The sequence below is a fragment of the Phalaenopsis equestris genome, unplaced genomic scaffold (genome assembly GCF_001263595.1).
Source record: "Phalaenopsis equestris unplaced genomic scaffold, ASM126359v1 Scaffold000233, whole genome shotgun sequence".
Classification (NCBI taxonomy): domain Eukaryota; kingdom Viridiplantae; phylum Streptophyta; class Magnoliopsida; order Asparagales; family Orchidaceae; genus Phalaenopsis; species Phalaenopsis equestris.
In genome coordinates this window covers 1371488-1385811 of record NW_018164675.1, presented here as the reverse complement: position 1 = coordinate 1385811, position 14324 = coordinate 1371488, and the positions used below count along the sequence as shown (strand labels likewise).

At 35.6% G+C, this 14324-nt stretch overlaps 2 protein-coding genes across 2 annotated transcripts; one reads left to right on the top strand and one right to left on the bottom strand.

The window, feature by feature from the left end:
* Nucleotides 1-5298: 5298 nt before the first annotated feature.
* On the bottom strand, nucleotides 5299-7804 carry LOC110023877 (reticulon-like protein B8). Its single transcript, XM_020723506.1, has 5 exons — nucleotides 7743-7804; nucleotides 7222-7445; nucleotides 6672-6852; nucleotides 6301-6442; nucleotides 5299-5387 (listed from the first exon to the last, which is right to left on the bottom strand). Exons 2-5 carry the CDS (start codon nucleotides 7412-7414, stop codon nucleotides 5310-5312), a joined length of 594 nt encoding a protein of 197 aa, XP_020579165.1. The 5' UTR covers nucleotides 7415-7445; nucleotides 7743-7804; the 3' UTR covers nucleotides 5299-5309.
* A 4242-nt stretch (nucleotides 7805-12046) lies between these two features.
* Nucleotides 12047-13466, top strand: LOC110023865 (F-box/LRR-repeat protein At3g48880-like). The gene is made up of 2 exons (XM_020723492.1): nucleotides 12047-12588; nucleotides 12848-13466. Exons 1-2 carry the CDS (start codon nucleotides 12245-12247, stop codon nucleotides 13329-13331), a joined length of 828 nt encoding a protein of 275 aa, XP_020579151.1. The 5' UTR covers nucleotides 12047-12244; the 3' UTR covers nucleotides 13332-13466.
* Nucleotides 13467-14324: the final 858 nt, after the last annotated feature.

Here is a 14324-nt window from a genome sequence, read left to right as displayed (position 1 = left end):
CAAATATCCCTTAAACGCCGTCCAATCAGAGGGTACTCTTTGGACCGTCTGATTAAAATAGTTGATATTCTTGAATCAAAAGTTTAACTAAATTATTCATTTAGAAGAAGGGGCATCTGATTATGCATTGCTAACAAAGGATTCATTGATTATTTTTAATAATGCCACTTTAAGTTTGTTTTAACAAAAATATTAAAAAAAAACAAAGATTAACAAGTCTATTTGAGGTTAATTATAGATACAAATTAGTGAAAGGTTAGAATCATTGATTATAATAATGTATTTAATTAACTATAGTAAAATTTTAATGGTTTTATGTGCAATGCCTTTGATGTAAAGTTGATTTAAATTATTTTGAACCTAGAGTTTGTGGAACACCATGCATTGGATCAAGGATAATCGATGCCATGATCTCTAATCGGCAAGTGATTTTTATTGATTAAAGGATAATTGTATTGTTCCTAATTAAGGATGTATTCCTTAAGATTTGCTTATATGCTTCAATTGTTGCTAATATATAAAAAAAATTTCTCAATTTACTAAGACAATTTCATATCTTCATATTGATATGATGTGATAGTTAGCTTTCTGATTTTACTTGCTATACAAATTTCTGAATATTTATGTAAATCACATTAACTGTTAAAAAATACCTACTATTCATACAATCATGAAATATGTTGATGTGTTACAGGTTTTTATCATAATAATGACAGTCTTCGTTGGAGAATCTTAAATGTAATATAATTTTACGTAATGTATGCTTGTGTACATGATGCATGTAATGTCACCAAAACCTTGGATATATTGGCTACATGGGCTGACTGCTGCACAGAGTGATAACCCTTTTATTCATGCCTCTTTTAATATCGCTCTTATTTATGCTACATGCCTTATTATTTACACTTTACTCAATGCATATATATATATATATATATCTGTGTGTGTGCGCGCGCGCGCGCGCATTAAAAAGATCGGCCGGAGACTATGATACGAGTCTCCAACCAGGCTCATGTGTCAAACCACACGATCCCGCACTATATATACATGTAGATATACATGTATATGCATATACATATATACATATACATGTATATATATACATATACATGTATATATATATATATATATTCATTTCAAAATTGGACACGGTGACCATTGATTGGTATAGAAAATTCTTTCTTTATTTTGTTGTACAATAAGCATTATTAAATCATTCTTATCTTTGAAAATCTCTCTAATATCTATAACTGTTACAGTACAACATCCCCTTTTACTCATGCCTCTCTTCATATTACACAATGTTGTGAAAGACGGCAATAAAGCAAAAAATGGAACGAGTAAAATTGCACGCAGAAAAATACTAGAACGACACACAAATTTACGTGGTTCAGCAAATTTGTTTACGTCCACGGAGCTGCAGAGGATTTTATTTCTTCGAGGAATTACACCGTCGAACGCCTCGACGTGTACAAGAAAATCTCTATTTTCTTCTCTCCCTTCCTCTCTCTCTCTCTTCCTCTCTTTCTCTTAGCTCTCAAGAGGACTTAGTTTGACCTTGCTTTGCTTGGCTTCTCCTTTAAGCCAAAGGAGACTATTTATAAAAAACCATGAGAGAGGTATGTTGGAGGAAAGTGGGCGGTAAGTAAGATGTGGTAGGTGGGCGATATGTGGGAAAATTGGTGAGCGATTGGTGAGATTTTTAATTAAGAAGCTAATTAAATTTCGGTGAACCGGGTCTCCACATTACCCAACAATTCTCCCACTTGGAGACTAGGACACTGACTGCATCACATTTTGACTGCATCATCTACTAATTGTACCGACCTTTTCTTCAAACATGATATCCTCCACTTCTACAACTCGAAGCCCCTGTTTTTATGTCAGAAGACCAGCTGAAGTTCAGCATAACTTCAGCTTCTCATGAATAACACCCTCAGTTGACATATCACCGTCAACGCAGTATTGTACCACCAAGCTCTTTCCTGGGTTATTCATATATCTTCTTACAACTCTCACTGCATTAACAATATCCTACCCTTGTTGAAAGCCCTTTTCAACAAGTTCAGCCTTGTACCTTTTACTGTCACCAAGAGCAATATTCACCCGGTACATCCACTTTTTGTGCAATGCCTTCTTCTTTGGTGGAAGTTCTATCAGCTCCCAAGTCTGATTCTCTGGCAGGGAATCTGTTTCCTTCTTCTTGGTCAGCTCTCACTTGCTCGAATTCTCATCTTGCAAAATTTCTACATAACTTTGTACTTTTCCACAATTGGTCTGTACACGGTCCGATTTTCCTGTCTTTGCCGCTCTACAATTTTTCAGGAAACTGACATTCTTCAGTTTCCTCATAATGCACCTCTGACTCATGTGTCCACGCCTGAGTAAACATGTAGTCATATATAGTATGTCAGTTTTCTTACCCCGAGCCAATACTAATACTCTTTTGGTAACATTCCAGGTGTTATCTGATAACACTACCGAATTACCACCCTCATTGAGCTGCCCATCAAAGATGAGGTTTTTCTTCAACTCATGAACGTGTCTGACCTTTTGCAAAGTTCATTTGCTCTTGTCAGGGAATGCAATATCAACGTCTCACATCCCCACCACGTTCAGAGCTTTTCCATCAGCCAGATATATCTTCCCAAAGTTACTTGCAACATAATTTCGCATTAACTCCTGACGGTAAAATGTATGAAAGGAATCCCTGAATCCAGTATTTAATCATCAACAGAACTGTGAACTGCCATAAATAGTGCATCTTGTATTTCTTCAGTTACAACATTAGCGTTATCATTCTCCTTCTTCTTAGGATTCCTGCAGTTCATTTTTATGTGGTCAGTCTTGCCACAATTCCAGTAGTTTGTCTGCTGACTAGACTTTGATTTTGATCTTCCTCTGTTTGAGTTATTGTCATGTAATCTCCCTCTAGAATCAACATTCAGCGCCGAACTTGAACACGAGGCCTCGCCAGAATCTTTCTTGCACACCTCTTTAGCCAAAATCAAATCACGAATATCATCATATTTCAGCTTAGATTTACATGTTGAACTGCTAACTGTCATATTTATGGCTTCCCAGCTATTTGGCAATTAAACCAACAATATCAGCGCGCGTATCTCATCATCAAAATCAATTTCAACAGACGATAATTGATTTGTGATAGTATTGAAATCATTCAGGTGTAGAGCAACATACACACATTTCGCATCTTAAAGTTGAATAACTTTTTCATCAGATGCACATTGTTATTCGCCGATGCTTTTTCATACATACCTGATAAAGCCACCATGAAATCTGCAGTAGTCCTTTCCTTGATGACGTTGTGGGCAACCGATCTCGACAGGGTTAATCGTATAACCCCTATAACCAGTCGATCCAACAGACTCCATTCCGCCTCGTCCATCTTTTCTGGTCGCTTTACCAGTAACGGAAGATGAAGTTTTTTTCCATAGAAGTAGTCATCTATCTGCATCATCCAGTAAGCAAAAATCGATGTCATTGAACTTCTCGATCTCCGATGTCATCACTTTACCTCTGTGCATCATTCTTCCTTATATTCAAATCAAAGCTCTGATACCAATTGTTGTGAAAAACGACGACAATAAAATAAAAAATGGAATGAGTAAACTTGCACGCAGAAAAACACCAGAGCGACACGCAAATTTACGTGGTTCAGCAAATTTGTCTGTGTTCATGGAGCTGCAGAGGATTTTATTTCTTCGAGGAATTACACCGCCGAGCGCCTCAACGTTTACAAGAAAATCTCTATTTTATTCTCTCCCTTCCTCTCTCTCTCTCTTTCTCTCTTTCTTTTAGCTCTAGAGGACTTGGCTTAACCTTGCTTGGCTTGGCTTGGTTTCTCCTTTAAACAAAAGAGACTATTTATAGAAACCATGAGAGCGATAGGTGAGAGGTAGGTAAGCGGTAGATGGTAGGTGGGAGGTGGGAGGTGGGAGGTGGGAGGTGGTGGGAGGTGGGAGGTGGTGGGTGAGCGGTAGGTGGGATTTTTAATTAGGAAGCTAATTAAATTTCGGTAAATTGGATTTCCACATTACCCAACACACAAATTATTAGTTAAGCAACATCCAGAGATAATTCATAGATTCATGCTTCAAGCATATTCTTAAAGAGTTTATTTCAACATTGACTTGTTTATTAGAAGTTATTAGAAAAGTTATTATATTTATATTTATATTAACCAACATTGACTTATTTATTTAAATTATATTTATATTTCAATGAAAAAATTAGTACATGTTATTGAATTTAAATGAGGTAATGATCTTCTTGGTAAACAAATATTACTGAGAATTTATATATTTTCTCTTGGAATTATTTCATAATTTTTAGTCCGCACCCGACTAATAGGTTTTTGTGATTCCTTCTAGGCTCTGAATTGCCGGACGTGACACAGTGTGCTGGAACTTCTCACAAATGCGGGTTAAGGGCAAGGTGTCAATATAAATAATGAATAAATAGGAAAAACTAGAATATCAATTGCAATAGGACAATAAGTTCTATAAAAGGATGTTTAATTCATAATTGGCACCGCAATAAGACCAAAAATAATGGATGGAGAAAGATAATTCATAATTTGACCTGAAACAACTAGTGCAAGGCTATGCTTATAATTAAGATGATGAAAAAATTTCAAACATCCCTTAACAACAACAAGCCTTTATCCCACAAATTAGGGCCGGCTAGATGAATCTTTTTTCTCCATTATGTTCTATTGAGTGCATGTTTTCATTTAATTCTAATAAATTAAGATCTTTTTTTATACAACATGCCCAAATCTTTTTAGGTCTATCTTTATCTTTCTTAACATAAGCCAAATCTAAAAGTATCTACACTTCTAACAGGGCTATCAGATGGTCGAGATTTAATGCGACCAAACAATCTAAGACGACTCTTTATAATTTTGTTAGCGAACAATCCTTTGAAGTTAAAACAAAAAACATGAAGTAAAAAAATAATGTAATAAATTTTAAAATGGATGGCTAATTCAAAACACTTCTCCTTGAAAATTTTATAGTAAATATTATCATATGCTTTATCATAGTTTAAAACAAGCAATGGAGCATTTTGATTTTTCATCAATTAAAAGATTATCCACAAAAGATAGACTTAAGAGTGACTATGAAACTATACGAGCATCAAAATAATATTAAAGATTAAGTAAATAAGTTCAACTTTCACAGCCTATTTTTAAATTTTTCTTGTGGAATGTGAGCTTAAGATTAACAGAGCAAGCCAAACAGGAAGTTACAAAAGTTCAATATGTGGGTGCAGACAACACAAGCTTACTCACCAATGTAAAGGACGGTAAGAAAGTTGCACCAGCTTCCAATGACAGCAGCTGCCCACAAGCCAAGGACAACCTGCACATTAACTTAAGTTGTTCATGTCTGAAAATTAACAAAATACAAAATGCATCATATCGAGTATGGCATAACCGAGGGGTCCGATTAAGACTCTGAGAAATTTTACAAGAGGGAAGTCTATTTTAGAAAGCCAAAGAAAACAAAGCAGGATATCTTCAAACTGAATGTTGAAATTTTGGTCTTCTATAGAACAAAAGCATAAATATAGGTAATTTCAAAGTATCATTTGCATCATAATTTTTTGAAAGTGGAGTAGAAATACAAAAACTTACTCTAAACACGAATTCAGTTAAAGAATTCTCTCCACTGACTTCATAACTGTCAGAATAATACTACAGAACAGGCAATTTAATCTATAAAGAGATGTCATAAAACATAACGTGTCTGTCTGTCGGCATGTTCTTGTTCATGTATTCATTTGAAAGTAGGAAGATTTACATACAAAACACTTAATTCCTATGTATTTAGATATCTAACACCTAAACTTCAGTTTTTAAAGTTAAAAGTAGTGGTATTTTTGTTGTGATATGAAAGATTTGGTTGGTATAAATGTATAAAGTAAAATTTAAGTGTTAGATATGTCAATACATAAGAATTACGCGGTATGTTTGTAAATGTCACTTGAAAGTGAAGCATAAATTGTTTGCTTTCAGTTTTCATAGTTATAAATAAGGTTCTTAGCTTCACCCATATAAAAAAGAAAAAAATAAAACATCCTTTAGTAATATTTGTGTTACATCCCTTAGCAATTAAAGCTTTGTGTTTCTACCAATTACATCTTTAACTCAAAACTAAAAGCCAATTATAGAATTCCACTCAATATTGAAGCTGAAAATAAAAAATTATTCAAAAGAAATGTTTATATATATAATAACATATAATAAAAATAAAGTTGATAAAAATCACATGCCATTGCAAACATCTTTATGTCTCTTCCGCATGCAACATCCTGAATGAATGCTAAGAACATGTTGACTTGTGCACCTACAGAAACAGCAGCATTCACAAAATACTCATTTGGCAAGACAAGCCGAGGAACTTCGGATGCAGACCTGCAAATATAAGAAATTAGAAACTCTTAGGGGTCGTTTCGGATCACCTTTGAATTTTTATTTTCGACCTTTTGTTTTTATTTTGTTTTGTTTATGTTTTGATTTGAAACTAAATATGTTTGGCTATTTGATTAAAGTAAGATTGTTTTTTTTAAAAACAAAAGAAAAAAAAACAAAATTGATCTCAAACAAACAGGTCAAAGTCTACATTCAAATTAAACAAACTCACCGATTAATTATGCCGGATGCATTAGACCAAACAAACTGAACAACCATTCCAATAACAAGAGCGAAGCATATAATAGTGAGAAAATGGTAATCAAGCCATTCAAAGAAAACCCATACAAGTGTTGCGCCAACCAAGACGCTAGAAGATATCTTCTTATCTCTCCACAAAAACAAATCAGCAGCTGCAAACAGCACACAACAAATTTAAAATAAAGGAAGATTTACATATATGAACCACTCAATTCCTACCTAAACTCCAATTATTACATACATACCAGACCGTAGCTATGAATGAAAAAGGTGTATTTCACTCTTTAAAAGTTAGAATAGTGTCATTTTTTATGTGATAAGAAGGATTTGGGTGTTATAAATGCAAAAAGCAACATTTTTGGTGTTAAATACACAAATTTGTGGTAATTGGTTGGTATGTATGTAAACGTCCCTAAAATAAAATATATCGAACACCAAAAACATCTCTTTTACACTCCAAATTGAATAGGAAGGTCAGACTTCTTTCATAAAGAAGAACAGAAAGCTTTCACAAACAATACATTTTCCGCCACCCAAAATATGATGAACGGACTTCTGGCGCCCAAATTGCTTGTTTAGCTTGCTATTTAACTTATCGGAGACCGAAGAGCCCTCATTGAAGAATCCGCCAGACTTCTGCTTTGGCACAGCATCAGCAATGGTTTCTATTATGTTGTCCAAAATATTCTCCCCAGACCTCTTATGATCATGCATTTTGTTCTCTCGCCAAATACCAAGTGATCTCTGAGCAAAAAAAAAGGAAAAAAAAACACTATTTTAAGTAGACAATTCAATGATGCATTTTATTTAGAAACATCCCAGAATAATTAAGTTAGGTTTAATGTTATGAGATAAAAATGTCATAGAGATATAAAGCCACTAAGATCGAGCAATCATACAAAGAATTCATCGGAAGAACAGACATCGCATCTATAATAACCTGAAAACAACAGGAAAATAAAAACCCTAATTTCTATTTCAGCTGACACCAATCTCAATAACAGCTACACCGAGAACGAAGAAGAATAGGGACTCATTACCTTTTTCTTACTTCACCTGAGCTTCGAAATTCGCCGGCGGCTGCTGTGAGGCTGGGCAGACGGCCTTTAGAGGCCAGGCGGGGAAGAGGGCCTTTAGAGGCCGGTGGCCGTCGATATTCCTCCGGAAAAAAAGGAATGGACGGCGGAGAGGCGGAGAGGCGGAGAGGCGGAGAGGCGGAGAGGCGGAGGAAGCTCCCTTCTTGTCTTTTCCCTTGGCTTCTGTCAGGCATAATATTCACACCCCGTTCTACACCCGCCATACATGTTATGGGTCCCACGCTGTTTAGTGATTACCGAATACTGACATTGGTGGATGTGAAGATGGATAAAATATAAAGTTTGAATTATAAAGGAGTCCAATATGAATTATAAAATAATCATTGTCGTATTTGCAGACTTTGTTTAATGTATTCTTTCATAAACTCATGCATTCCTACTTTCTCTTAATTGGACTCTCATGCTTATTGTTGACGAGCTCCTCTTCTTCTTGACGACATGTTTTTATGCTTATCGCTCTTAACGGATGTTGAATCTAAAAGTGTCCGAAAAACACACCCAATGAATAGAACTTCCTACTAGGAAGTAATGCGTGAAAGAAAGAAAAAGAACGAGAGAGCAGTGGGGACTGTAAAAGAGAGTGTTTTTTATTCATGAAATGAATCCCGATTTATAGACATATGTCATAGCATTACAAAAGTACATATTAGTATCATGATTATTAATTTTTCAGATACTCTTTGGTAACTACAAAATTATTCTTATATAATAAGATCGGTGACTAATTCGATCGATGAGAGGTTTTAATTGTCTAGTAAACCTTAACTCGATCGATATCTAATTCTAAAGAGAGCCTCCTGTCGATTGTCTTGAGGACTGAACTTCATCCTGAGAAACATCTACTGGCACGTACTGTCGATCGTTCAGACAATACGTCTCCCTTGCTAGCATCCAATTCAAGACTGTTGTCAACAACTATGCCCAATCGTCAGTATTGACCTTTTGAGTCGTTTATTTGTCTTGAAATTTGTGTCGACATATTTTTATAAGTTTACATAGATATTTAAGATTAGAGTGTCTGAGAATGCATCTCTTGTGTTTGACACACAAATTTATCAATATTATTCTCTAAATCATCATTTTGACTTAGTTCACAAACATAATTTGTTTAATATTTGCATAAACAACCCCATCATGAAAAAAATAGAAACAAAATTCTCAGCCGTTATAATGACATAACTAAAGCACTTGTATACTACACCCAGACCCTTAAAGATCCCATGAGCTTTAATATGCTTTTAATCCCTTATCATTAACTCATGACTCACCAGAGGTTTGAATCGCACCACGCCCTATATCTGACAGAGTGTTACGATCCACGCCATCAACTAAACGTCTGATTTATTGGACATAATATTTTCTCTAAAATGTAAGTCATTTACTGACTCGTAACTAATAACATTTTCACATTAATGCCTTAAAATTAACTAAATTGTAAATGTCACAAAACCGTTGAGCTCATAGCCTAACATTAGCAAAGGGTGGTTGCACGGTTGGCGGCGATTGAGACTGCAATGGCCGTGAGTGTGGGGCAGACGACGATGGTTGGTGAGCAGAAGCGGCACTGCACGACAATTTATACAAAACAATACCTTTGAAATTCGCCCGAAGTCAACAAATTTCAAAATATATTAAAAAAATCAGAAAATAAATCTTAAATTCATTATAATTTTATGCATATATATATATATATATATATATATATGTATGTATAAATATGATTTATTTGGAACATTTGACAGCAGTTGAGCAGTTCATCTTTGTCGCGCCTAATTAACTTTAGTTAGAGAAAAGCCACGTCGCTTAAAAATCTCACCAATTTTAGAAAGTTCGAAATTTACAGATTTTAAAATTTATCTCAAATTATATAAAACTTATAATCACTTTTTCTAATCAGATTATTTACGACTAATTTATCATAATTAATATATTAAGTTAGAAGATTAGAGGATTTTAGCGAGCCTAAGCTAACTCAATTATGAGATCATTAATGCATTTAAATCATTCAAAAATCTATTATGATTAAGGAATAACAATATGGGATAAGGGGAGAAGAGAATGAATTCAAGAGCATGTTCTAGATTGAAAATACGGCGATAACTTCCTGTCTCCACAACCACCACCATCGCCTATCTCCCGCCGTCGACCAACGCTGGCCCGTCGTCAATGACCCTTCTTTGCAAAAATCGTATCTCAAATACGGCTGTAGTATATTGTATTGGAGATTGATGATAACACTGGGCCTCCAAAGCAACTGACCATCGTCGAGGTCTGTTGGCCGCCTCTACTAACCGCCATCGATGACCCGTGGTTGCTAACGTCATATCTCAAATATGATTGTAACACATAACACATATTGGAAACCCGTCGATAACTTCCCACGTCTATAGCCAATATGTTTTCTTTGCAAATATAATATTTTAAATTGTACGGGGCCATCTCTAACCATAAAATAAAATAAAAATAAAAAAAAATAAAAAAAATAATAATAAAAAAGAACAATAGAGATATTCACATATATACCACAAACATTTCACATTTTTATATAATAAATATTTAAATTATACATTGTTTTATAATATTTTATTGTCTAAATCATAATGAAATATGTTGTATTTTGTTTTCAATTAATCGATGCTAATGATACTTCTATATATTTGGGCATTTACATTTATAAGTATATGACACATACTTTTATATAGTTATTATTATATCCCCTCAAATCTCCATCATCTGACATGAATCTCAATGCAGTTTTTTGATCCATAACTCCAATTTCAGCTTAAACCAAGTTATTAAACCACTATTGGAAAATTTCTAAACACGCTGAAAAGGTAAGTCATATCTCAAATCCGACGAGTTCATAGTTGAATTGAGCGTCTCGACAGGACGAATCCAACGAGCTCAAAATCACCCAATTATGACATCATTAAAACACTCAAAGGCCCATCAAATGTTGTTTGATCGAATGAAGTTTGTTATGTATGTGTATTTCTCGTAAGAGGTTGGATATTCGCCAATGTGGAGATTTGTTAGGTATGGCTCGTATACCAAAATTTAAAGTCTCTTGGAATTAAAAAGGCGTGTCTCTTGGAACGAAGATGAGTGTCTCTTAGAATTTAGTGGGTTGGGGGGAGAGAGGGTGAGTTGATAATTTTATCTGTGAGTTTTTTATCTATATATATGATGTGTAACCCTATGAGTATGTAACTGGACTCCTCTGAAATAGTGAATTCGCTGCTCTGCTCTTTCGAGGACATATGCTTATTTGTCGAACCGCGTTAAAACTCTGTGTTCTTCTGGATTTGTGTCGATTTCTGTTTTTCTTCGCCCTAATTTCTCAACAAAGTTTTTAAGATCGTCTGATCAAAATGATTCATATATTTTGCATTAATTGCACCAAAAACACTATAAATAGAGCTCATCTCCTCTCATGAAAAGAGAATGAGAATTTGAAGCTTGAGAGAGAACAAGAAATTTTGAGAAGGAGCTGATGTCTCACACCATCTTTGTCATCGTCGAACTCCGGTGGCCACTTCGACCATTGCTGGTCGCCATTGAACGTCGTCGTCCATCGTAGACCACAACCGATTGTCGTCGATATTCTCCCATTGTCGTCAACCATTGTCGGCTATCGTTGACACCCGACGATTGTCGTCGACCCCTGTCGACTGCCGTCAACAACCACCGCCTGCTGTCAAGCACTACCGCCGTCGTCACCGCCATTGACCGGCGTCGACTGTCGTTGATTGTCCGTCGACTGCCGCTGACTGTTATTGATTCTCACCAATCACTGTCGACCACCACTAACCGGAAGTCGTTAGTCGATGTATAACTTAGAAAATCTAATAACTCCTTCCCTTTTGTTGGACAAAAGGTCTCTGTAATCGTCAACATATAGTGAATTTTATAACTAGACTAGATCTCTTGGTTTTTTCCCTTTCACTGTTTTTTACAGGTAAAAATTTATGATGTCGTTACTGATTATTTTCTTTCACCTGAATGTGTGTTGAATTCTCGTGTAACGCTAAGATGATATTCCATTACTCTACAGTGAATTTGCTAGCATGCATAGTTTATATATTTATCAAAATATCACCATCAATAAAATTTTAAAAATAAAATATATATTTTTTATGCATAAATTTTTAATAATTGAATGTTATAAATATAGATTTCCAATCTTAGATTTATAAATACATAGAAATCGTGGGTCTGTGTGTAAATTTTCCTTATACATTATTATAGATGAACATAAGAAGTGAGTCATAACAAGCTTGTGACATATACCTAAACCCCTAAAGTGGGAGTCATCACGTTGGTGCAACCAATACTAACCGATTTGATTCCCTTTCCCACCAAATCACGTGCACCATCTGTTTGTACAAATGCCCCAAACAGCCTCCTTCTTCCACTCCCCAAAACCCAACCACACTTCTTCCCCTACATGGCCGACGGATGCAGAAAATGGGAGGAAATGGAGGCCGACTGCCTCGTCGCCGTCTTCTCGAAGCTTGCACTCGACGATCTCGCCGTTTCCGTCCTCTTCGTCTGCCGCTCGTGGTCCGCCGCCGCTCGCGACCCCCTCTGCTGGAGAGTCCTCAACTTTCGCTCCCTCAATTTCATGCCATGGAGCAAATTTGCGAGGAGGTTTACAGATCAGAATTCCGTTACTCGATTCTCGTTCGCCGGATTTATGAAGCTCGCCGTTCGCCGGAGCGGCGGCCTGGCTGCCGAGCTCCGGCTTCCTGAACTGGGATCGATGGAGGATCTGATTCTAGCATCCAACGAGTGAGTTATATTAGCTGCTAAATTTCACTTTTGTGTTAGAATGATGAGTTTTTGTAATCAACTTCTTCTAATTTAATCTATTGGGGGCTGTTTGGTAATGGATTCAACTCAAAATTTGGAAAAAAATATTTGTTTCTTGAATTATGAATTATTATCATAATTATAATGATAATGAACTCTGAAAACATGATAAAAAAACCTAATTTTGAAGGTACTATGATCCAAAAATCACATTTTTATCCACCTTTTCTGAACGCAGATGCCCAAGATTGAGAACATTGGCTCTGCCGAAACTGACTTCAGAGAACGAAGCTCAGATCCCCAATCTGATTCCCAAATGGGAAAACCTCAATCACCTTCAGTTCGAATCAAAGCCCTCAAATTTCTCTCAATTAGCGTCCGCAATCAGCCGAAACTGCAAACATTTCAAAGAATTAACGATCCCCTGTTCTTCGATCAAGAAGGAGGACGCAGCAGCGATCGTCACGTATCTTCCGATGCTGACATCTTTAAATCTGAGCCGATCGTTTCTATCGAAGGTGGAGCTGATGGCGGTTCTGGAAGGTTGTCGGGAGCTGGAGAGGCTGAATGCGAGCGATTGCGTTGGGTTTGAAGCGGAGGACAAAGAGGTTATCAGAAAGGGTTGCAGGATTAGGGTTTTGGAGGTGGAGGGATCGAAGGTGGAGGAAGATGGAGGGTATGAGACTGATGAGTGTGATGATCGGTACGTTGATGTGATTTGAGTGGTTCACGCATTTCGTCGAACAGGAAAGGTGCATTGATTTTGTCGGCGAAGCTGGAAAGAAGCTTGGGTGACGGTGGCTTTTGTGGGATTGAATATTGGGACCAATTTTTTTTTTAAAAGCATGAAATTATATTCTAACGCATTGATTTTGTCGGCGAAGCTGGAAAGAAGCTTGCGTGACGGTGGCTTTTGTCGGATTGAATATTGGGACCAATTTTTTTTTTTAAATGCATGAAATTATATTCTAAGATTTGCATAAATAGCCCTTATTTTTTATATATTTACATGTGTCATAACTTTCATAGATATATAATTATAATTCACGAACTTCCATATGCAAGATCTTATACTCATAATTTGTTCATGAAAAATCTAAACTTTTAGTAAGGTGCATTTACATTCATACCATACAATTCTTTTGTATTTACACATCGTACCTCTAAACTTAATTTTTACACTTATAAGATTCAAATTTCATGTCACATAAAAAAAGGACTCTTGCTGCCGGAAAAATGTTACATCAAAACTTTTAACGTAGAACTATGTTCGGATTGAAATATTCGGCTTTGTTACGAGAGTATTCAATCTGTGTTATTTAAAAAAATTATGTGTTATTCTAGTATTATATGGTGTTATTCGATTAATTTGCGTTGTTATTGAAATATTTCCCCGCCGCGTTACCTGATTTTGGGTCTGTGTTATTCGACATATTCCCCATGCTATTTCAATTTTCGCTATGTTATTGGAATAACATAGCCTCAAATCAATATTTCAATTTTCACTATGTTATTGGAATAACATAGTCTCAAATCATATAACATAGCCTCAAATCAAATAAAACGGGTCAATATTTCAATAACACTTCAGCCCCAAATCAAATATCGCGATGAAATATTTTAATAACATCGCAAAATAATCGAATAACATCATATAATATTCGAATAATACATCATTTTTTACAAATAACGCAGATGAAATATTCCCGTAACAC